Source organism: Herpailurus yagouaroundi, unplaced genomic scaffold (genome assembly GCF_014898765.1).
Source record: "Herpailurus yagouaroundi ecotype Mexico unplaced genomic scaffold, PumYag 182, whole genome shotgun sequence".
NCBI lineage: Eukaryota > Metazoa > Chordata > Mammalia > Carnivora > Felidae > Herpailurus > Herpailurus yagouaroundi.
This window is the reverse complement of record NW_024412413.1, coordinates 7,069,206-7,090,426: the sequence shown is the minus strand read 5'-3', so window position 1 is coordinate 7,090,426 and position 21,221 is coordinate 7,069,206. Positions and strand designations below refer to the sequence as shown.

At 52.1% G+C, this 21,221-nt stretch overlaps 1 protein-coding gene across 6 annotated transcripts in view; it reads left to right on the top strand.

The window, feature by feature from the left end:
- SEPTIN3 (septin 3) overlaps positions 1 to 19,891 on the top strand; it is a 23,581-nt gene extending 3,690 nt beyond the window's left edge. For 2 of the 6 annotated variants that reach the window (XM_040490682.1, XM_040490685.1), the window contains exons 2-11: positions 4,228 to 4,419; positions 8,242 to 8,370; positions 8,794 to 8,875; positions 9,960 to 10,097; positions 11,484 to 11,601; positions 12,488 to 12,583; positions 14,180 to 14,279; positions 15,927 to 15,978; positions 16,269 to 16,362; positions 18,517 to 19,891. In XM_040490682.1, the coding sequence (XP_040346616.1) occupies positions 4,228 to 4,419; positions 8,242 to 8,370; positions 8,794 to 8,875; positions 9,960 to 10,097; positions 11,484 to 11,601; positions 12,488 to 12,583; positions 14,180 to 14,279; positions 15,927 to 15,978; positions 16,269 to 16,362; positions 18,517 to 18,582 (1,067 nt within the window). In that variant the 3' untranslated portion in view covers positions 18,583 to 19,891. Of the gene's footprint in view, positions 1 to 4,227; positions 4,420 to 8,241; positions 8,371 to 8,793; positions 8,876 to 9,959; positions 10,098 to 11,483; positions 11,602 to 12,487; positions 12,584 to 14,179; positions 14,280 to 15,926; positions 15,979 to 16,268 lie in introns of all 6 variants that reach the window. The other 4 variants (XR_005795207.1, XM_040490683.1, XR_005795208.1 and 1 more) reach the window with 4 other exon arrangements.
- Positions 19,892 to 21,221: the final 1,330 nt, after the last annotated feature.

Here is a 21,221-nt window from a genome sequence, read left to right as displayed (position 1 = left end):
CCGGGCCACCGGCGCCCGCTGGGAGGAGGCTGCGGCCCCGGAAAGCCCGGCTGGAGGTGCTGCCAGAGGGAGGGTTGATGCGCCGAGGAGCCCACGCACGGTGACATATGCACGGACACACGCACACACGGTGGCACACACCCCGAGATATACGTGCCCGAGGAAATGCACACACGGGATCGCGGGGAGATGCAGAGATCCACGGACACACAAGCGGGGACCCAGATGCACACAGAAAGCCCCACGCTGGAGCACACCAAGACACGCACACCACGCACAGGTTATCAGGGCCACCTACAGCCAGATGGGAGACCTGTACTCTGACACAGAGACCCTTCCCCCACACACAGGCGCACACGGAGACAGGCAGAGGCACCGAGACAGCTGGTGGTCTCCAAGGGAACTCATTGGCCTCCAGAGGCCTGGGAATGGGGGAAGGGGGTGTCCCAGGGCCCTTTGCAACTGTGAATGGGAAAGGACTAAGATATCTTCTGTGATTCGTTTTCTGGGAGCGGGGCTGGAGCTGGGGCGGTCTGGAATTGCCTCTGCCAGTGCGGGTGGGGTCTTGAAGGCTGCTAGGGCTGGGAACAGGGGAAGATTCCAGTTCAGGAAGGGAGGGAGAGACCCTTCAACCCCCTCGCCCCCCAGGCAGGTGCTGTTCTGGAAAGATCCCCTCCCCCTGCTGCCACCTTCCCAACAGAGGGGTGGGGTCCCTGGGCCAGACAAAGACAAAGCCATTTGTTTGTCTGTAAAAGAAAGCGCCAGGGTCCTTGCTTGGCATTGGGGAGGGGGGTGCTGTTTCTGTGGGGGACTCAAAGCTGAGTCAGGTCGACAATGCCTCTCCCAGAGCATTGATGGGGCAGGTGGCTCCTGGAGGGGGGTCGGAGGGTGGGGGGCGCTGAGAGCTCCTCTTCCTCTCCAGAAACCCCGGGAGAGCTGGGAGCTTAGGAGGAACCCAGGGACCATCTAGGCAGGATGGCAGTTGAACTATATCCTGCCACCTTCATCCTGAGCTCTTCCCACCTTTGGGGAACCCCTCCCCACATCCTTGTTGCAGGGGAGGGAGAGGGTCTCTCTTAACGGAGTCTACCCCTTTGACTGTGGCCGACACAGGAGCCATTTGCTGGCTGGGGGGTCAGCTGCTCTTCAAAGGGAACAGCATGTGAGGGAGAAGAAAGGTGATGGTTCTGAAATGACAGGTGTCTCCCTGTGAGGCATTTATTCAATCATTCATTCATTCATTCATTGCTGAGTGCCTGTGTTATGCTAGTTTCAATGAGGCACAGAGATCAATGGGACATGGCCTCTTCCCTGAAGAAGGGTGGGAACTAACCTATGTTCGGTGCCCGGTAATTTATGTCCGTGCTTTTGCATAATGTTCACAGCAACCCAGCAAGGTAGGTACTATGCCCATTTTCCTGAAGAGACAACTGAGCTCACAGGGGTCATCCAGGTGGGAGTCAAGCCTGGGCCAGCTGCCCATCTGGGGTTGGCATGGTGGGACCAAGGGAGCTGTCCACGCAGAGGATGGAGCTATAGAATTCAACTCCAGAGCAGTGTTTGTCCTGTTCCTGGGAGCTGTCGGGCACCCTCAGCAGACGATGGACCCTCAGGGGCAAGGTCCTTGTTTGGGGTCCAAAATTCTCTTTGGTATTAAGTCTCGGGTTGGCTGGAGTAGGCTCCCATTTGGCAGCATATGAAATGTCCTGGAAGGGATGGAGGGAAAGAATGAACGTGATGAATACAGGGTGTTCAGGGGGGACAAGGAAGCACTGAACAGGGGCGCCCATTTCAGGGAGGAAAGCAGAGGTTGTCCCAGAGGTAGCCCTTGAGCACAATGGTGAAGAAGGAGTAGGAGTCAGCCACAGGCCGGGGTGGGGAAGGGTCGTCCAGCAAAGGTCGTGACATAGTGACCCGCCACACGTTTGCAGTACTCGTGGCAGATGCGTTGTTGTTAGCATGTGGCTGGCATGTGATTGGCATGTGCTTAAGGGAGGTAACATGCCATCAGGTGCTCTATACGGTGTGCCCACGGGGGCTAGTAGGTGCTTGGTGGTCCTGGAAGTTGCCTGGGAATCTGGTAGGCAGCCCCTTCTTGCCACCAGGGTCTGTCTTTTGGAATGCTCTTTTAGGATGCTGCCATGGACGGGCCAGAGCAGAGCAGGCCATAGTTAAGGGCACGCACTTTACAAGGATACTAACAAAATCCCCCTTGAAGAAATACAAGACTCACTTTCCAAGTTGGTAGAACAGGGTAAGACCCACCCGAACCCCCAGCCGCCCCCAGATGGATCTGTCTCACAACATAGGTTGTGAGACCGAATGGGCTTAGCTGTAGAGGCATGAGGGAAGGGGCCTGGGCCAGCCGTGGGAGCAGCTGGGCAGGGAAAGTGGGGCATGGCCTCCAGTGCAGGTGTGCGGAGTGGGGCCTGGGAGCCACGTGCAGCGAGTGGAGGAGCAGGCCAGGCTGTGAGAGTCAGCTGCTGCAGGGCTGAACCAATCTTGCTGCTGCCTGGAGCCGCCTGGCTGGCAACAGCTTCCTAGGAGGTAGGAGGGAGCCACGCCAGGCCCTGGGGAGGTCCCCAGGCTTTGTCAGATTTGGCTGCGCCCGGGAGTGACAAGGAAAGAACAGTTTCCCATTGGGAGAGAGAGTCTTGCCAGGGCTGGTGGAAGGGCCAGGTGGTGGGGGTACGAGAACAGACTCCTGGCTGAGTCTGGGGGTGGGGGAGGGAGGCACTCCTGTCCCCCCACCCCCCTCTTGCCCATCTGCTGCTCCGTCGGTTCTCCCTGTGAGCCTGAGAAATCTGCAGGAACCACAGGATTCCAGAAGGGCAAAGCTGGAAGAGGTCCTTAAGGGAGCGTGGAGTCCAATAACTATGCTGTGTAATTAGCATTGCTTTCACACGCCCCACTTCATTTTGCCCTGCTGATAAGCTGGTGAACTTGAAAGGGGCAGGAGCAAGAGGGTCCGGGAGTGAGTGTGAGGCACTGTGCTGGGGGCTTCTAGGCATCATGGCTCATGCAATGCTCACCACAGCCTTAATCATGATCCTGTCCAGTTTCCAGATGGGGAAGCAGGCTCACGGGGGGAGGGGGAGGGGGAGGGGGGGGATGATTTGCCCAAGTCCACACGTCTGGCAAGTAGCAGGGCCAGGCTCGTTCCGCTGTACCACACGTACCCATTTTATGGATGGGAAAATGGAGTTGCTCGATACTGAAGCCTACCCTGGTAGACATTGGTCCTGCAAGGAAACACACGGATTTCTCTTGTGTGTAAACATACCTGTGATCTGCCAGACCCAGAGGGATGTTGGCCTTTCCCTCCTAGAGAAGGGCTGTGTCCTCGGCCTCCTCTTTCTTTGCTACCCATCATTCCTTTGCTACCCACCATCCCATGAACACACTACGTCATCTTAGGCAAGTGACTGCTCCAATCTGGCTGGGTCTCATCCTCTTCCCACTGGTTGAAAGGGGAGACTTATTCCTTCCACAGATTTAAAACTATGGCTAGGATGATGTCTGGGACCCCTCAGGGCACAGACACCCCTACTTTGTGGTGGTGCTCATGGAACAGAGGGGACACGGAAGCTGGGGGCAGGGGTGGTACTCCTGCGGTGTGAGGGGGTAACCCTATTTGCTTCTAAAAGACAGAGCAACTGAGGTCAGGGACAGTTAATAGATGTTAGGTTCAGTATCCTAAAAGGTCTTAGCATTTTATCTGAGGAGACATTAGTCAGGTCAGAATAACCCCAAATATCTTTTAGACTGGTGGTTCGCCACTAGGGTTATGCTACCCCCGGGAGACATTTGGCACTGTCTAGGGATATTTTTGGTTGTCACACCTGACATCAGGGATGCCACCCTACAGTGCACAGAACAGCCCCCTGCAATAATTATCCAGCCCCAAATGTCAACAGGACCAAGGTGGAGAAGCCTGGGACTGGACACACAGACATGCTTCGGAGCAGCGAGTGCACAAGAAAGTGCCCCAGCGGCTGGAAAGGCTGGGTACTGATCCCAATCTGGCATCTGACTTGCTCTGTGTCTTAGGGAAGGCCTTTCCTCCTGGGCCTCGGTCTCTCCGTGAAATGAGGTGCCCATACTGGGTGACACCTGAGGTCCCTTCCAGTCCCAACTCTTTGTAATTCTGTATCAACAGAACAATACCGTAGCTTCTGTGCGACTTCTGTTTGCCTCCAGCCCACTTCTCCCACCTTGGCTCTGCAGGGCTCCCGGAGGCCAGGACGGACGCAGCCATGTCAGAGCTGGTGCCTGAGCCCAGGCCTAAGCCGGCAGTGCCCATGAAACCTGTTAGCATCAACTCAAACCTGCTGGGCTACATTGGCATCGACACCATCATCGAGCAGATGCGCAAGAAGACCATGAAGACTGGTTTCGACTTCAACATCATGGTGGTCGGTATGAAAGGCAATGGGGTCACTGGAGGCCACGGTGGCGGGCAGCGCTGAGGATCCTGTTTCTTTCCCTAGGATTGGCCTCAGCCCTGGCTTCCTTAGGATGAGCTTTTTCCGGGAGGAAAGATTTCACGATGCTGATCACAAAAGCTTAAGCCTCTTCTCAAGACTAGTTGATCCAGGGGTGGGAACTTTGGGTGGATTGTCAGCCTGGCCCCGTCATGGGTGGACGGACACAGGCAGCCTCTTAGGCATGCTCAGCCTGTTTTCAGGTGTGCGGCGTGGGGAAATCGTCAGTGTCCTTTCCCGCTGGTGTCAGATAGAGGGTGATCTTACTCTTTTTTTTGGTGTTTATTTATTTTTGAGAGCGAGAGTGAGAAAGAGCAGGCATGAGCTAGGGAGGGCCAGAGAGAGAGGGAGACACAGAATCCGAAGCAGGCTCCAGGCTTTGAGCTGTCAGCACAGAGCCCGACGCGGGGCTCGAACTCACGAACCACGAGATCACGACCTGAGCCAAAGTCCGACACTCAATTGACTAAGCCACCCAGGCACCCCGAGGGTGGTCTTGTTTCTGCTCTTTTGTAGTACTGTAAGGTTTAAAGAGAATTTCCAGGACATTGATTGGTCACTGAGTAGTGTCGCTGGGTCACAGAATGTAAGAGCAGGAAGGGACCCTTGCCTGATATCAGTAGGACATTCACTCAGCTGCTGAAACAGGGACCTGGGCATCATCTTTCTTTCTCCTTTCTTCCCCAGTCCAATCAGTCATCAAGACCTGTCAGTTTTGCCTTGTGAATCTCCCTTAGGTGTGTCGACTTCTTTCCATCTCCACTGTGACCACTCTTTGTTGAACTAGGTCTCCCACCTGGATTGCCACAGCCACTGGACCCAGTGCTGCTCAAAGATACGGGGCTGGCTGGAGTTTAAATCATCTGACAAGTCTTGCTATAAAAAACATCAACTGAAGGGCACCTGGGTGGCTCAGTTGGTTAAGTGTCTGACTTTGGCTCAGGTCATGATCTCGCTGTTCCTGGGTTCGAGGCCCGCATCGGGCTCTGTGCTGACAGCTGGGAGCCTGGAGCCTGCTTCGGATTCTGGGTCTCCCTCTCTCTCTGCCCCTCCCCTGCTTGTGCTCTGTCTCTTTCTGTCTCCCAAAAATAAGTGTTAAAAAAAAAAATGGAAAAATGCCCCATCAACTGAACTAAACAGTGTGCTTCGTGTTAAGGTCAATTTACTTTCTGGTGCAAATTTCTTATCTCAAGAATGAGTAGCAAATGGTTCATGGACCTCGGCCCCCAGGCCACACTTTGAGGGGCAGTGACCCTCCTGGTCCTCTGTCTTCCTTTTGCTTCAGTCCATTATCCATCAGTGACTGAATAATTTTTCCAACCTGCAGAACTCCTCAGGTCACCCAGCCTACTTAAAACCCTTCAGTAGATTTAAGGACTTAAACTCCTAGCCTGGTCTGGGTGCTACCTTGCCACTCACCTGTTACCACCTCCAGCCTGGCGTTCTCCTCCTTGCTTGTGAGGAAAGTTTCCCTGGACTCTGCTGTGCTCTTCCCTGCCTCTGAGCCTTTGACTATGCCATTCCCTCTGTTTAGAACTCCCTTCCAGCTTCTCCTGGGTCTTTCAAAGTTACTCTGCAGGTTTCAGCTTCGTTGTTGCTCCTACCTAGAAGTCCTCGATTGCAGAAAAACTGGATTACATTCCCTCCAGTTTGCTGCTGTAATGCCCCGGGGCTATCTCTTTCATAGCAATTATTGTGACATACCCTAACCTCCTGCTTATTATGTTTTGGTCTTCCTCATGCTAAATGGCTTCTTGAGGGTAAGGATGATGTCTTGTTCACCTCTCCACCTCCAATTCTGGCACAGCACTTGGCACTCAAGAGTACTTAGTGAGCAAGAGACCTCAGAAAACAACCAGACCAGGAATGAGAAAGACGTACAGGCTACATGGGCTGCCTCTCCATCCGCGCCTTGGAGAGAGACGCTGCCGATCGGCCATGGCTCACGTTCAGGACTGAGCTGACGGGTAGTCTTTTTAACATATGGGTCTTGGTGGCTACTACCGATTGAGCAGCTAGAATGAGAAATGCAGCTTCTTTGCTATCTCTGGTCTCATCAGCTCCCCCGCTTGCCACCGCGTTGTCGGTAAAGAAACCAGGGGAGCAAACGCGGCCAGTCCAAGGTGTTCAGGGAAGGAGCACAGTTGGGTCTGGAGCTTTAGGCTCTTCCCCCCCAGCCTGGTCCTTTTCTGAATATACCACAGGGATGCCCTAGATCAGCACTTCTTTTTAAAATTTTTTTAAAAAATTTATTTTTTTGAGGGAGAGAGCATGTACCTGAGTGCGAGCAGGCGAGGGGCAGAGAGAGAGGGAGAGAGAAGATCCCCAAACAGGTTCCGCGCTGTCTGTGCAGGGCCGACGCGGGGCTCGAACCCACGAACCGTGAGATCATGACCTGAGCCGAAATCAAGAGTCAGACACTTAACCGACTGAGCCACCCAGGGGCCCCCAGGCCGGCACTTCTGACTTTACTGTGCTCATGATTCATCTGGAAGTCCTGCCTAAGTGCAGATTTTGAATCATAGGGCTGGGGCGGGGCCCGGGACCCTGCATTTCCTACAAGCGTCCAGGTGATGCTGACACCATTCAGCAGTTTGCAGGGCCTGCTTGTGTGATCCTTGTGCATGTAAAAGTTTGAGGAGCACGGGGGTGCCTGGGTGGCTCAGTTGGTTGGGCGTCCAACTTCGGCTGAGGTCACGATCTCATGGTTTGTGGGTTCAAGTCCCGTGTCCGGCTCTGTGCTGACAACTTGGAGCCTGGAGCCTGCTTCAGGTTCTGTGTCTCCTTCTCTCTCTGCCCCTCCCCAACTTGTGCTCTGTCTCTCTATGTCTCTCAAAAAAAAAATAAATAAATGTAAAAAAAAAAAAAAAAAAGTTAGAGGAGCACGGCTTGGGCCAGTGGTTTTCAAGTACCCTTTAGTTGCAAAACTCCTCCTTGGAATGAAATCTGCTGTTGCACGATGTGTGTAAAACAGGTCAAAATGGGGTGCCTGATTGGCTCAGTCAGTAGAGCATGTGACTTCAAAAAAATTTTTTTTAATGTTTATTTATTTTTGAGAGAGAGAGAGAGAGAGAGCCTGGGAGGAGGGGCAGAGAGAGAGGGGACACAGAATCTAAAGCAAGCTCCGGGCTCTGAGCTGTCAGCACGGAGCCCGATCAGGGCTCAAACTCACGAACCACGAGATCATGACCTGAGCTGAAGTCGGCCGCTCAACCGACTGAACCACCCAGGTGCCCTACCTTGCACATATTTTATTAGGTGGGGGTTAATCTCTCTAGGAGCACTTCAGCTGGGGATAAAGAGAGCTCTGCCATGGGATTCACAGGGCTGTGGGATTCAAAGGCAAATTTTGCTAGCAGATGTTATGTATGCACTGAGGCAGTATCAGAGGGCCAAGGAGTTCCGCCGTGACATTTAGATTATTAAAGACTAAAAACGTGAGTGGAGCAGAAACAAAACAGAATGTCACTACACTAGACAAATACAGAGGGTTTCCCCCTTCCCAGTGGTCCTGGAACTCTGGAAAGGAGGAAAGAATGTGGAATTCAACTGACGTCCCAAGTCCCCCTCCAGTACCAGGGAACTGTTCCCACCTGCCTTCTCTCCCACTTAGTCCTTTGCCCCCAGTGAATGGTGAACTGGGGGCATGGCCTGGATCAAGGCTCTAGAATTCTGTAGGCTCATGGGAGAGATGGCCTGCTCAGGAGGTGGACACGGGTCTTCCCCACCGTGTCACCCTCCTCCTGTCTTGTGGCAGGTCAGAGCGGACTGGGCAAGTCAACGCTGGTCAACACGCTCTTCAAATCCCAGGTGAGCCGCAAGGCCTCCAGCTGGAACCGGGAGGAGAAGATCCCCAAGACTGTGGAGATCAAAGCTATTGGGCACGGTGAGGACCGGGCAGGACCCCTGTGGCCGCTGTTCAGAAGGGTCTCTGCCAGAGAGGGAGAGACGGGCAAATGAAAGGCAATCTCAGGACAGAAGAGAACAGAGGTCTGAAGTCTGTGAAGCCAACTCCTTGGCTAGAAAAGGGAGGGGGGATTAAAAAGGAAAGAGGTGGGGCTCGAGCTGGATGATAAAACGAGAGTGGGAGGTAGACAAGCAGAAAGAAGCCGGGAGGGCCCGGCAGGTGCAGGGAACAGCGTGAATAGAGCTATGGAGGTGGGAAGACCCAGAACTCAACTTTTCCAGTAATTGGTCCTGAGGAAGGAAGGAAGGAGCCTGGGTCTCCCTGACCGGTAGGAAGCAGGGTACCCGGCATCAGCTGGAAGAGTGACCTCCCTGGTGCCTTCTCTGTTCACCCCCCCCCCAGTGATAGAGGAAGGCGGGGTCAAAATGAAGCTGACGGTCATCGATACCCCGGGCTTCGGAGACCAGATCAACAATGAAAACTGGTATATGTCTGCCTGTGAGATTTCTGCCCTAAAGACTCTGCAAGGAAGACGCTGAACACGGTTCAGATTCATTCCCATCGAGAGCCATCTGTACCCTTCATGCCGAGGGGTTAAGTGGGAAGGCTTACTAACGGACCGCAGAGGGGCTTTATAAAGAGGCGAGGGAAGAGGCTCTGGTGGAAGGCCAGTGCAGAAGGAATTTGGGCTGTGGGGTTACCTACAGGTGGCCGAAGGGCAGGGTAGACAGAACAAGGGGAGCGGTGGTAGGCTGACCTGAAGGCTGTGGCAGAGCTTGGCCTGTGGGCAATGTCTTAGCCCTGGAAGAAGAGAGGAGGGTGGGCCATTTCTATGAGGAGAGAGCCTCTGGGACTTCACCGAGCAAAGCTGCAGTGCGTATGCAGCCAAGGAGGGCTGTGCAGAATGTAGATGGGAAGTTCCAGGCAAAAGTTTGCTCCCAGATAGGGATGGAGACCGTTGTTCCTCTGTGAGGGAGCTGGGTTCTGCCACGGATAGGCAGGGCCCCTGGACAGCACAACTTGGAGCCTTCTTGGAAAAGTGACCGATTGTCCTCTTTCCTGGTGTTTTGAATGCTCCTTGAAGGAGAAAGGTGATCGTAACATTGGCAGCAGTCAGGGTAATGAGTTGTTGCCACGTTGAATATTTTCTGTATGCCATTGCTATGTTAAGGACCAAACCTCTGTTCTTGTGCGTGCCTGTAGGCAGCCGTGGGTCCTCCCACTTTAGTTGTGAGAAAACAGCCTCAGGGAGGGTAGAGACTTCCTCAGAGCCTCCCAGCTAATAAGGAATGGAGGTGGGGAGAGTGTGTGTTGCTTTCTGGAGTGGGGCGGGGTTCTGCAGGATCCTCTGGCCCAGTCAGAGGACTGGGTCTCCATGGGGGTTCTAGCCTTGCTGATGAGGAAAGCCGTCCGTGGGAGCCTGAGGGAGGGTGGGCAACCCACCCCAGGCCCCCCAGGGGAGGTAGAAACGAGAGGGATGTGAGAGCCCTGCTGCCTGACCATGTCTAAGGTGAGCCCCCAAGTCCTGTCTTTCTGGGACATCCGTCTGCTTTCTTCCCACCCTCCAGCTGGGAACCCATCGAGAAGTACATCAATGAACAGTATGAGAAGTTCCTGAAGGAGGAGGTCAACATTGCCAGGAAGAAACGCATCCCTGACACTCGTGTCCACTGCTGCCTCTACTTTATCTCCCCCACGGGACACTCGTATGTACCAGTCCCATGCCCATGGCCACACCTAGCTCTGGTTTGCGTCATTCTCCAGTGGATAACTAATCCCTGGATTCAGCTGGGGCCCCGGATGAGCCCCAGTGTAGTCATGGCCCTGTGATCCCCTAGACTTCCCCCCCTAAAAGGCTGACTTTCTTACCGGGAGAGTAAAGCTGACCAACACCAGCCCCCCATGCTGCCCACTGGTGTTCTAGCACAACCGTGCCAGCAGAGAGGGGTCGACATGTGAACACAGAGGGCTCCTCGCTTACTCAGTAGTTCTCTGCTTTGCCCAAGGCTGGGGGTGGGGGATGGGCAGCAGAAGAGTAAAAGGGGAGCAGGCAGGGTTGTTGAATTGGGGTGGGTGTTTGGGGTGGGTGTGGGACCCCGCTGTAGGCATTTGGTGGGTGGCCAGTCCAGCATGTCTAGAGATGAAGGCTGGCAACGAGCAGAGCATGCTGGGAAGTCCAGTTGTGAGTCGCAGATGGGACAGCACGATAAGGAGTGCGGACCTGAGATAGAGAGACCCAAGTGGGCACGCAGGATGCCTTCCATAGCTTAGTACTGAGCCCGTCTGCTGGGCCAGAGTTCAGTTCTTGAGAGGACGACACAGGCAAGGCAGACCCCCAGGTTTGGAGGAACCAGGTAGTCAGCAGGTGTTTGAGGGCGGGGCCCAGGGACTCAATAAAAAGGTTTGCTTTATCCTTCCCTGGAATGTGGACCCAAGGTCAGAGCAAGCCAGCAGACAGCCTGACTTAGTAAGTCCCCAGGACTGTGAACTAGAGCCAGACTGGGGCCCCAGAGCCTCGGGGGAGCTGGGCCCTCAGAATGAGGAGAGCCAAGGTCCCCAGCTGGGCCCCTGCAGGACTAAGTGCGGGCTGGGAGAAGGCCCATCAAAAAGTGCAGTCCTGGGGGCGCCTGGAGACCCAGGCGGAACACGTGACTCTTGATCTCAGGGCTGTGACTTCCAGTCCCACATCGGGCATGGAGATTACTTAACAACAACAACAAAAGAGTGCTGTCCCATTAGCAGAATGAGATAAACAAGTAACCGTGACCCAAGGACACATAGGCAGAGACGACAGTCCACAGCTGTTCCCAGGAGAAAAAGATCCCCACGGCAGGCAAGCTGTTCTGAAGGAGCAGTGTGAGTAGGGCTGCTAGAGGAGGGGCAGGACTGGAAGAGAAAGGGAGATGGTGGTCCAAGTGGGGGCAGAGACTTGGAGTCTGTTCCGCAGGCTGTCAGGAGACGGAGCAGCCCCTTGGCCTCAGCCAGTCTTCCCGGCCCAGTCCCTCTGTCCCGAGGGTGGCCCTGGAGTGGTGGCAGCGGCTGAGTGGGGGAGGGCAGGGTGGCTCTGACACCCCACCTTCTCTGGGCCCCAGCTTACGACCTCTCGATCTGGAGTTCATGAAACACCTCAGCAAAGTTGTGAACATCATCCCTGTCATTGCTAAGGCTGACACCATGACCCTGGAGGAGAAGTCTGAATTCAAGCAAAGGGTGAGAAGGCCCCTCCTCCTTTTCCTGTCCCCACCCTTCCCCCTCCTCTGGTCCAAACCATGTCCTCTCCTTGATTATTATACACCCCCCCTGCCCACCCAGCTCCTATTTAGCCATTAAAGAAGCTGGGCTGACAGTGTCTATGGACAAAGAGAAATTTGCAGCCTCAGGCTGCCTTCTTCCCAGCCACCAAACTTACTGGCAGAGACCACTGAATACATAAACCACCATACACATGAGAGACCACTCCTCGATGTTAGCTTGCTTGAAGGGCTAAACTAATTAATTAACTTCCCGCTAGTGTTTATTAGTGTCTTCTATAAGCTCCTCCCTGTGCTGGATGCATGGGGTTGGAGGTAGGGGCATGTGGGTGAAGTATAAAGACATTGCTCCCTTCAAAAAAATTACAATCAGGTAGACCACTGAAGAAGTCCTGGGTGGCTTCCTGGAGGAGGTGAGACATAAGTCGAGCTTTGGGAGAGGGCAGACCTATAGGCTTGGGGTGGGGAGCCCCACTTCTCTTCCCTGCAAACAGGAATATGACACATAGTAGCATGAGCACTGCCCATGTGGAATCTGTACTCAGCTTGTCTAAATCCTAATCTTATGGACCCTGCGATGAGCAAGCTGCACCCCCAGACTGTTCCTCAGCTCAGGCTGGGCTGTAGTGGCTGTATGACTGGGGCTCATGTTTATTAGGATCTTCCTGCTGCTCAGGGCCTTGGAGTTCGAAGATGACTGGATTAGCACAGGCCGATTCATCCCTCTGACTTCAGCACACACGTGCACACACATACACACACACTCACACCTGTGTGAGCGTACCCCACCCCCTCCCCGCATTATCCTGACACTTGGCTACCTTGCTTCTCTTCCTTGCCCCTAGGTTCGAAAGGAGCTTGAAGTAAATGGCATCGAGTTCTACCCACAGAAGGAATTTGATGAGGATTTGGAGGACAAGACGGAGAATGACAAAATCCGGGTGGGTGCCTCGGGCTCTGTTATCACACAAATGCCCCCCTTGTTACCAGTGGGATGTGGATCGTGTACCCCTCCTGTCTTTCCACCTGCTTTTCCCCTTTCATACTCTCTGCCCCACCTCTCCGGACCCAGACCAGAAGTGACATGGGACAGGATGAGGACTGGGGCCCTTGCCGGGACTGTGAACTTTGCACCCAGAAAGCCAAAGTTCGTGTCCATCCCAGGTCACCCAAAAAGTTCTTTCCCCGGAGGGCCTGGCAAAACCAGGGTGTGGTTGATGGAAGGGCATGGACAGGAAGAGCATCAGGCTGGGGTCCAAGGTGTCTATGCTCTAGTCAGAGCTCTGCCTCAGTGTCCCCTCCATAAAGTGCAGGGCCCAGGCTGAGTGGCTTAGAGGCTTTCTTTCCCCTAGAGGAACCGTTTTAAAAAATGAAACATCAGACAGACCTTCTGTATATGAAACATGAAAACAGAGCTGCTCTGGCTCAGCGACACAGGCACAGAGCACTGTCTTCTCAGCAGTCCCTGGGGTGTCTCCTGGGGATGCTAAGGCTTCATGTGATTTCCGTGGTCCCTTTCAATGTCAAACTTCTACAATTCTGGGACTTTACATCATAATCATGGGTTCTCGTCTGGGCTTTTCTACTAACCACTGTGACCTAAGACAGATCATTTACTTGCTATGGTCTTGTGTCTCCTCCTGGGTTAAGGGTGAATAATCTACCAGAAGCCCCTTACCTGATATAGCTGAGACACGTACAGGTTAATTGGAAAAGCCCATCAAAGTGAAGAAATCATTTAAAAAACGATGCCTACAAATCTTCAGTGTTTTCAAGGAAATATTTCACTAAATGATTAAGTGAAAATAAAACGTATACATCCCATTCATTAAGCATTCTTTTCATATTGAGACAAGGCTGCTTCTTTGAGAATAAGTTCAATCTTAAGACAAGCGCAGCTCACCTTTATCAGGTCTTTCTGAAACTCACGTTTCAGAGAAGCAACTCTCCACGGTCATACGTCCTCAGCTTCCATAATAGTTAATTTGTCCAGTAACAAGGACACATCAGGCAAACGGACTTGGGAACAAACGGCTGTCTTGGTGAACATTCAGCCCATCTGGGGGAGCGGAGGGGCCCACGAACATCAGACAGTGGCCTTGGAGCTCTGAGAGGTCAGCGGACGTGGGCTTCTGCCAGTAGGTTTCATGCGAGGTAGTGTGAAGCATCAGTTACGTGGTCGTCAGATGGGTCGGTATCACTTAAGAGAGGTCTTTCTATCCTCTCTTAGCTCGCAGAGTTGTTCCAAGCCAAACCAAACGCATTAAAGCAGTAAAAATACAAAGCGTTCTCCTGGTGAAGGAAGGCCAACTTACCGAGGTGAACCAGCCAGGTAGGGGTGCAATCAGGGGTTGGACCCAGGACTTCAGACTCCTTTTCAGGAGACAAGAGCCTTGCCCTTGCCCCTTGCCATCAGTGGGATCACTGAATGAGCATCAGAAATGTGCAGTTCGAGGCTAGAGGCCCAAGACTCTATGCCGTCCTTGGAGGCCCAGACAGCACAGGAGGTTGACGTGCACATGTGTGTGGTTTGTCAGCAGGAGAGCATGCCTTTCGCTGTGGTGGGCAGCGACAAGGAGTACCAAGTGAATGGCAAGCGGGTCCTCGGCAGAAAAACTCCCTGGGGGATCATCGAAGGTAATCCAATGCATCTTCTTGAAAAACTGGTTGCTGGTCAATTACGCTTATTTATTAAGCATCTATAGTTCAGGGCGCTGTCCTGGCACGTAAGACGTAAACCGAATGCCAGCCAGACCCTGCCGTGAGGAGCTTACTGTCTAATGGAGAAGATGAATCTCAGAGGCAGGAAGTGATTAAAGGCCAAGTTAGCACCTGACTGGGAGACGCTGACTTTGACTCGTGTGTCAAAGGAGTTGAGAGCATAGAGAGGTTAATGAGCACTGAAAAAACCAGAGAAAAGTTTTCACATGAAAGGGGACATGAGCCGACAGACTGCTGAAGGGTGGTTCAGATGTGGCCATTTTCATTTTGTTATGAATGGACGGGACCTCTAGAAGGTCAATAGCGATCCTGAAAGTTTTCAAAGAATTGCATTAGCGATCTCTTTCAAGGTGATAACCTTCTGCAGGGAGCAGGGTGACGTGACTGTTCTCAGAACATGAGCTTCTGAGGGCCTTGAGTCTCAGGTTAAGGGTCTTGGCCAAGATCACATGACTTGTTAGGGGTGAAACTGGGACTTCAGACCCAGATTTCAATTCCACAACTGAATTTATTCCATTTTCCAAACCAAGTTCATCTCATTGTACCACATTGTCTCTCATTTGCCTATGGCCCTGTGTTGGGATTTTTTTTTTTTTTAATACATTTTCTCACTGCCTTGAATTGGAATCTTTTTTTTTTAAAACGTTTATTTATCTTTGACAGAGAGAGAGAGAGAGACAGAGCATGAGCAGGGGAGGGGCAGAGAGAGAGGGAGACACAGAATTGGAAGCAGGCTCCAGGCTCCGAGCTGTCGGCACAGAGCCCAACGTGGGGCTTGAACTCACAGACCATGAGATCATGACCTGAGCCGAAGTCGGATGCCTGACCGACTGAGCCACCCAGGCACCCCTTGAATTGAAATCTTTTAATGAGAATGTCTGTCTTGTCCATTAGATTGTGGGACTAGAGGGTTCATGTCTTAATTCCCTTCTGCCCCCATAGTCCTTGGCAAGTGATTTGCAGATAGTAGGTACTCAATCTGTATTGAATTAGATTCATTGTAGTGCATCGCCTTTTTAAGATGGGTCGATAGTTATTTGCTGTGTGTGTTACTGCCTTCCAATCAGGTTATAAGCTCCTTAAGGATAGGAATTGTGTCTTAGGTCTTGGGCAGATTTTTAGACCCTCTGTGTATTAGTTTCCTTTCCTATAAAGTGGGAAATAAAATTGTCCCTATTAGCTGTTATTTCACAGAGTCTAGAATAGTATCGTATTATTGTAGCTGCTCAATAAATATTTGTTCAGGGGCACCTGGGTGACTCAGTGGGTTAAGCGTCTGACTCTTGGTCTCAGCTTGGGTCTTGATCTCAGGGTCATGAGTTCAGGCCCCACGTTGGGCTCCATGCTGGGCATGAAGCCTACTTAAAAATAAATAAATAAATATTTGTTCAATGAATAAAATCCCATGCACGGAAGTGCCAGGATGAGCAAACCTCTGGAAGGCTTACAATACATTATGTGTCCTGTGGCTCCCTCCTAAATGCCAACATGATCTGAACAGAAGTTCATCCGCTAGGTGTTGCTACATTAGTGAAATGACCACCTGTTTTGTTTTGTTCACAGTGGAAAACCTCAACCACTGTGAGTTTGCCCTGCTTCGAGACTTTGTCATCAGGTGAGATGCACCCCTTCCCGTGGATGGCAGGTTTATTTATTTGGGGTCAGGAGGCCATCTGTTCAGATCTACTTCCTCCGTCTCCGGGATTCTCTGACAGCTCTCTGCCCCCATTCCAGCTCCCATCATGAGGCAAAAGGGGCTGAAGAAGTATCGTTAGCTCTCTGGCATGGGTCCCAGTCACTGGGGCCAGGCCATGGAAGTGACATGTTAACCTCGGATGTGGGTCAGTCTCTTCCTCTTCCCACCCTTCATCACATCCCTCTCTCTTCTCACCCTTTGTCCTTCAGGACCCACCTCCAGGACCTCAAGGAAGTGACACACAACATCCACTATGAGACCTACAGGGCCAAGCGGCTTAATGACAACGGAGGCCTCCCTCCGGTGAGCGTGGACACAGAGGAAAGCCACGACAGTAACCCATGACGACCCTTTCTCTATATCATCACACATACCCACTTCTCCACACACGCATCCCGGTACCACCACCACCCACCTTCTTCCTTTCTACTCTGTCCCCCAGGCCTGTCTGATGTTTGTGGAGTTTGTCTACAGTGTGTGTGTGTGTGTGTGTGTGTGTGAGAGAGAGAGAGAGAGTGTGTGTGTGAGAGAGAGAGAGTGTGTGTGTGTGTGTGTGTGTGTGTGCACGCGTGTGTATACATGTGCAGGGGTGAGGTATTTTCACTGCCCTCCCTGGAAAGTCCCTTGTAAGTTTGGTTCCTCCATGGCTGTCCATTATCTGTCTCCTTTCCTTGTGTCCCAGAACAAAGCCGTGTGCCTCACTCAAGAGGTCTAGGGGAGGTTTCATTTAAAAATGATGGGGAGCAGGTGAGCCACAGGTAACTCTTCCTTATCTCTGAACCCGCCCACAAATTGGAACTGCAGAGACCCTCTGAGGACAGCTTCGGAGCTGGACCTGGCGGGGGTGGGGGGTGGGAGGTGGCAGTCTAGGGTGAGGCCAGGACTGCCTAGGGGAGGGAAGGTCAAGGGAGAGCAGGGTAGACTGGAGCGGGGTTCCTGCAGAAAGATTTAGTGCCCAGAGGTGGAGAAGAGAGCTCTACCCTTGAGTCTGTGTTGCCTTCACTGTCCAAACCCCACCACCACCTGTCACTGTCTGTCGTGGTTGCAGACTGCTGCTTTGCACACGTGCCTCGCTTCACTCACCTCTGTTCCCATTTTCTCTCTTTCTCCCCCTGCCCTCATTCTTTCATCCTGCCCCTCTCTGACTTCTTTCAATTGCTTTGAGTCTAATCCACTTTAGCTACATTTCTATATTTAGGATTTATGCCCAGTCTACTTTCAAAAATGACTTTAGGCCACCTTAAAATAAAATCACAGCCAAGGCACGTGACAGTACAAACCGAAATTACGAGAGAAATCAGATCCACAGGGAGGAGTGGGAAACAAAGTTTCTGGCGCGCACAATGAACGTGTGTTGGCCCGGGCAAAGGAGGAAACGAGTTACGCGGTTCCCAGTATCTGGCTCAAAAGCACATGTGCTGGTCAAGTGAGACAGTCTTTCCTTAGGCGTTAAGTTCTAGAAGACTTGAGTCTCAACAAGTTTTAAGAGCAATACACGATCTTTGCCGTTCTCAGTGGTTTGGCTTCAGAGACCAATTTTAAACGGCACCTCAGTTTTCTCCATCAGGATTCTTCCTCCTTAACGCTGGCTTCTCTGCTGCTCACTTCCCATATGCTTGACTCCCTTTTGACTTCTTTTCTGTTCTCTCTCACTGTGCATGTCTGTCAGTCTGTCTGTCTTTCTCTGCTTTTCCCTGATTCCCCTTCCTGACCCCTGTAGACATTCCTAACCATACCCACATACAGTTAGCCTTTTCTTGCCTTGCCCTCAGCCCTGTATTTATCAATGCATGTATCTCCCCTGTTTAGTTTACAAGTTACTCTTTCTCGTGTAGTCTGGAAGGTGGCTGAAACTTGGGGCTGTGGAAACAATGTAGCCTTAGGGAAAACACCAACTGCTACAGTTTACAATAACCTCATACAACCTCCTGTTCCATCTCCTGGTCCAGCCCTAGGTGTTTTACTGGTCCACTACAAATCCCAGCATTTATAGTCTCTTGTCACTCAGGTGCTAGGAAAACACAGACCAAGATTCGGTGGACCAGGAGAAAGAGGTGGGTGACCCCAAACCAGTGACCGAAAACCTATGGTCTCAATCTTTCCTGGAGGCTGTTTACCAATCCCATACACGTCCTCCCCCACCCACAAAATTCTTCCAGGGTAAGCACCTGTCAGCCTAGAACAGCAGCAGGGTTAAAGCCCAGAGGTGGTTCCATGTCAACAGAAGAGGGATCCCTGGTGTATACAGCAGGCAGTCGTGAATGCAGACGTGGGACTGGCCACCTAGGACTAGCAGGGGGAGGGCTGGCGGGGGTGGTGGGCGTTGGAGAGGTTGAGTAGGGAATGGTGCTTGGCCACCCCTAAGCCATGATCTCAGCCTCCCTGGAGAAGCTGTTTTATGTGTCTGCTGCCAGCTGCTGGTCTCCACACCCTCAACCGTTCTCAACCCCCCTGCAGGGAGAAGGCCTCCTGGGCACTGTCCTTCCACCCGTGCCAGCCACCCCCTGCCCCACTGCTGAATGAAGGCCATTCCAAGTGCTGCTTCTCCCTCCATCCCTCCCAGCTGTTATTGCTGCGGGGCCGTGGCCTTTTTAGTGCCGTGCTTGCCCAGCCCACCACCACAGCCCCCCTCAGCTCTCAGCAGGTTGGAGGGGCCAAGCTGCCTCCTTAGGACAGTGGCTTCCTCCATTTATCCAAACCACCCCCTCTCCTCCCAGTGGAACGGAGCTCTCGCCAGCACTGCCCTCCTCCATCGTCCGTGTCAGCCGGTCCCAGCCCATCCGTAGGGTGAAAGAACTCATCAGGAGCTCCTTCTGCCCTTGCAAACCCATACCAGCTACTTGTAACCATCTCCAAGAGAAATGGCATTGCTCCCCGCCCGTTCATCTGCATGAGCTCCTCTTGGCTTCCTTCAAGGGTCAAGAAAGCAACTTTTCTGCTTGTCAGGTTTGTTGATGTCAGCTGTGTGAGCCCCAGTGTGGGACAAGGGTGTCTCCTTCATTGCCTAAAGCTTATTTATAATGATGGGTCACTACAGATGTGGGGGGAGCAAGGGCTAGGGTCACTTAAAAAAAATCACCATTTGTGGCTGGCCCAGGATGCAGTCTTACACGCACACACACACACACACACACACACCCCTGCCCCCATAATGCAGCCACTTAGGAAGAGTGGTTTTCCTGAAGAGACATTTCTGGAATTGCCTTCCTTATCCTCAAACTTTAAAAAAAAAAAAACAAAAAAAAAACTTAACAGACAGAAAATTCCAGAACCCCACAAAACGGGAACTCTAGGGAGAAAAAAAAAAAAAAAAACTCACCCTTCTGTCCACTTAGCAATAAGAGGGATCCCTTCCCACCTACCCCGACTACTCCTATCCCCGCCTCCACCCCGTTAATGTGAGTAATGAATTAGCCTGGCCACAGTCGGTCACTGTAGGCTGGTGGAAAATGCCCACTGGAGGGCAGAGCCCCCCATCAGATGCATGAATGTTTGCGAATGTTGGCTGCCACTGCCCCACATACTGTGTCTTTATGGGATCCCCTCCCCCCACCCACCCACCCCTACCATCTCCACCTGGACACTACTTTCTCAAAGGCTGGTGACTTGTGGGCCATTCATCTACAACTCAGTCCTGACGGAGCAAGAGGCCCAAGCCTAGGGGATGCAAGAACGACCCATTTCTTAAATGTTACCAGTCCCAGCCAACCTTTTGGTGACATTATGGTTAAATTTCCCAGTTGAAAGCAAGCCAACAGACACTCAAACTGGTTGTGTAAATGTTGCTAGACTTTATGTGCTGTACAACTAAACATTGCTGTTTGAACAATAACTGCTTGGCCTGTGTCTCATTTGTGCTCACTCCTTGGACAAATTAGCCATTACATCATCTCACCCATGGGCGGAGGGTGAGATAGGGACCATCTTGGTAAGAAGTAGCCACAGAAACTATAGATGGAAAACATTTTGTGAGTCCAATTTTTCTTCATTTGGCTTGAGGATGGACTTTGGTCATTATTCCATGTGTATGTTTAATGTTTATTTCTTTTGAGAGAGAGCAGGGGATGGGCTGAGAGAGGGGGAGAGAGAGAGAATCCCAAGCAGGCTCGGCATCATGCGTGTGGAGCCCAATGTGGGGCTCAATCCCACAAACTGCAAGATCATGACCTGAGCCGAAACCAACAGTTGGATGCTCAACCAACTGAGCCGCCCAGGCGCCCCTCCCTGGGGTTTTGTACCCAACATGGGCGATGGAGCTAGTATGCTAGACCTTGAGGGATGCTGTGCTCTGTGTAATCTGTCTCCTTCAATGTAAACAGGGTTTATTTTCACTTAATGAATTTCCTAGCCTTTCTCTCCTTTCTCCAGAAGGCAAGAAACCCAACTCTATGGAAGGAGTGGACCCATCTTGCCTAGAGACCTGCCTGCTTTACAGTGAATGCTTTAAGAGTTAGAATTTAAGGGGCACCCGCGTGGCTCAGTCGGTTAAGCGTCCGGCTTCAGCTCAGGTCATGATTCACAGTTTGTGAGTTCAAGCCCCACGTCGGGCTCTGTGCTGACAGCTCGGAGCCTGGAGCCTGGAGCCTGCTCTGGATTCTGTGTTTCCCTCTCTCTCTGCCCCTCCCCCGCTCATGCTCTGTCTCTCTCTCTCTCTCTCTCTCTCTCTCTCTCTCAAAAACAAACATTAAAAAAAATTTTTTTTTAAAGAATTTAACTTTTAAGCACTAGCTTCTCTCTTGTGTTTTCCAAACTTAAACCAAACTTCCTCTCTTTGAGGTTCCTGGTCTCTTCTGCGGCCAGCGAATAACACCACACGCTATTTTTCTGAATTTGAATGTGATGACCATACGCAATTGTGTTTGGAGCCTCGGTATTCTGTAGGGTGAATGCAAGGTATAGAAGAACGGTGGGGCGGCGGGGGGGGGGGGGGGGGAGTCATTCAGGTAAAATGATGAGGACCAGAACCAGAGGGCAATTGCCACATCAAGATGGAGAGGTGGGAAGATTTGAGCGACAGAGTAGTTTTGCAAACTTCAAATATCACAGCTAAGGGAAAACAGTTCTTTTAGTCCCATTCTTTCATACAGATATGGAAACAGAAGTCCAGAGAGCATGGTTGATGCCCAAAGTTGCACACTTAGTTACCAGTGCAAGACGGGGGC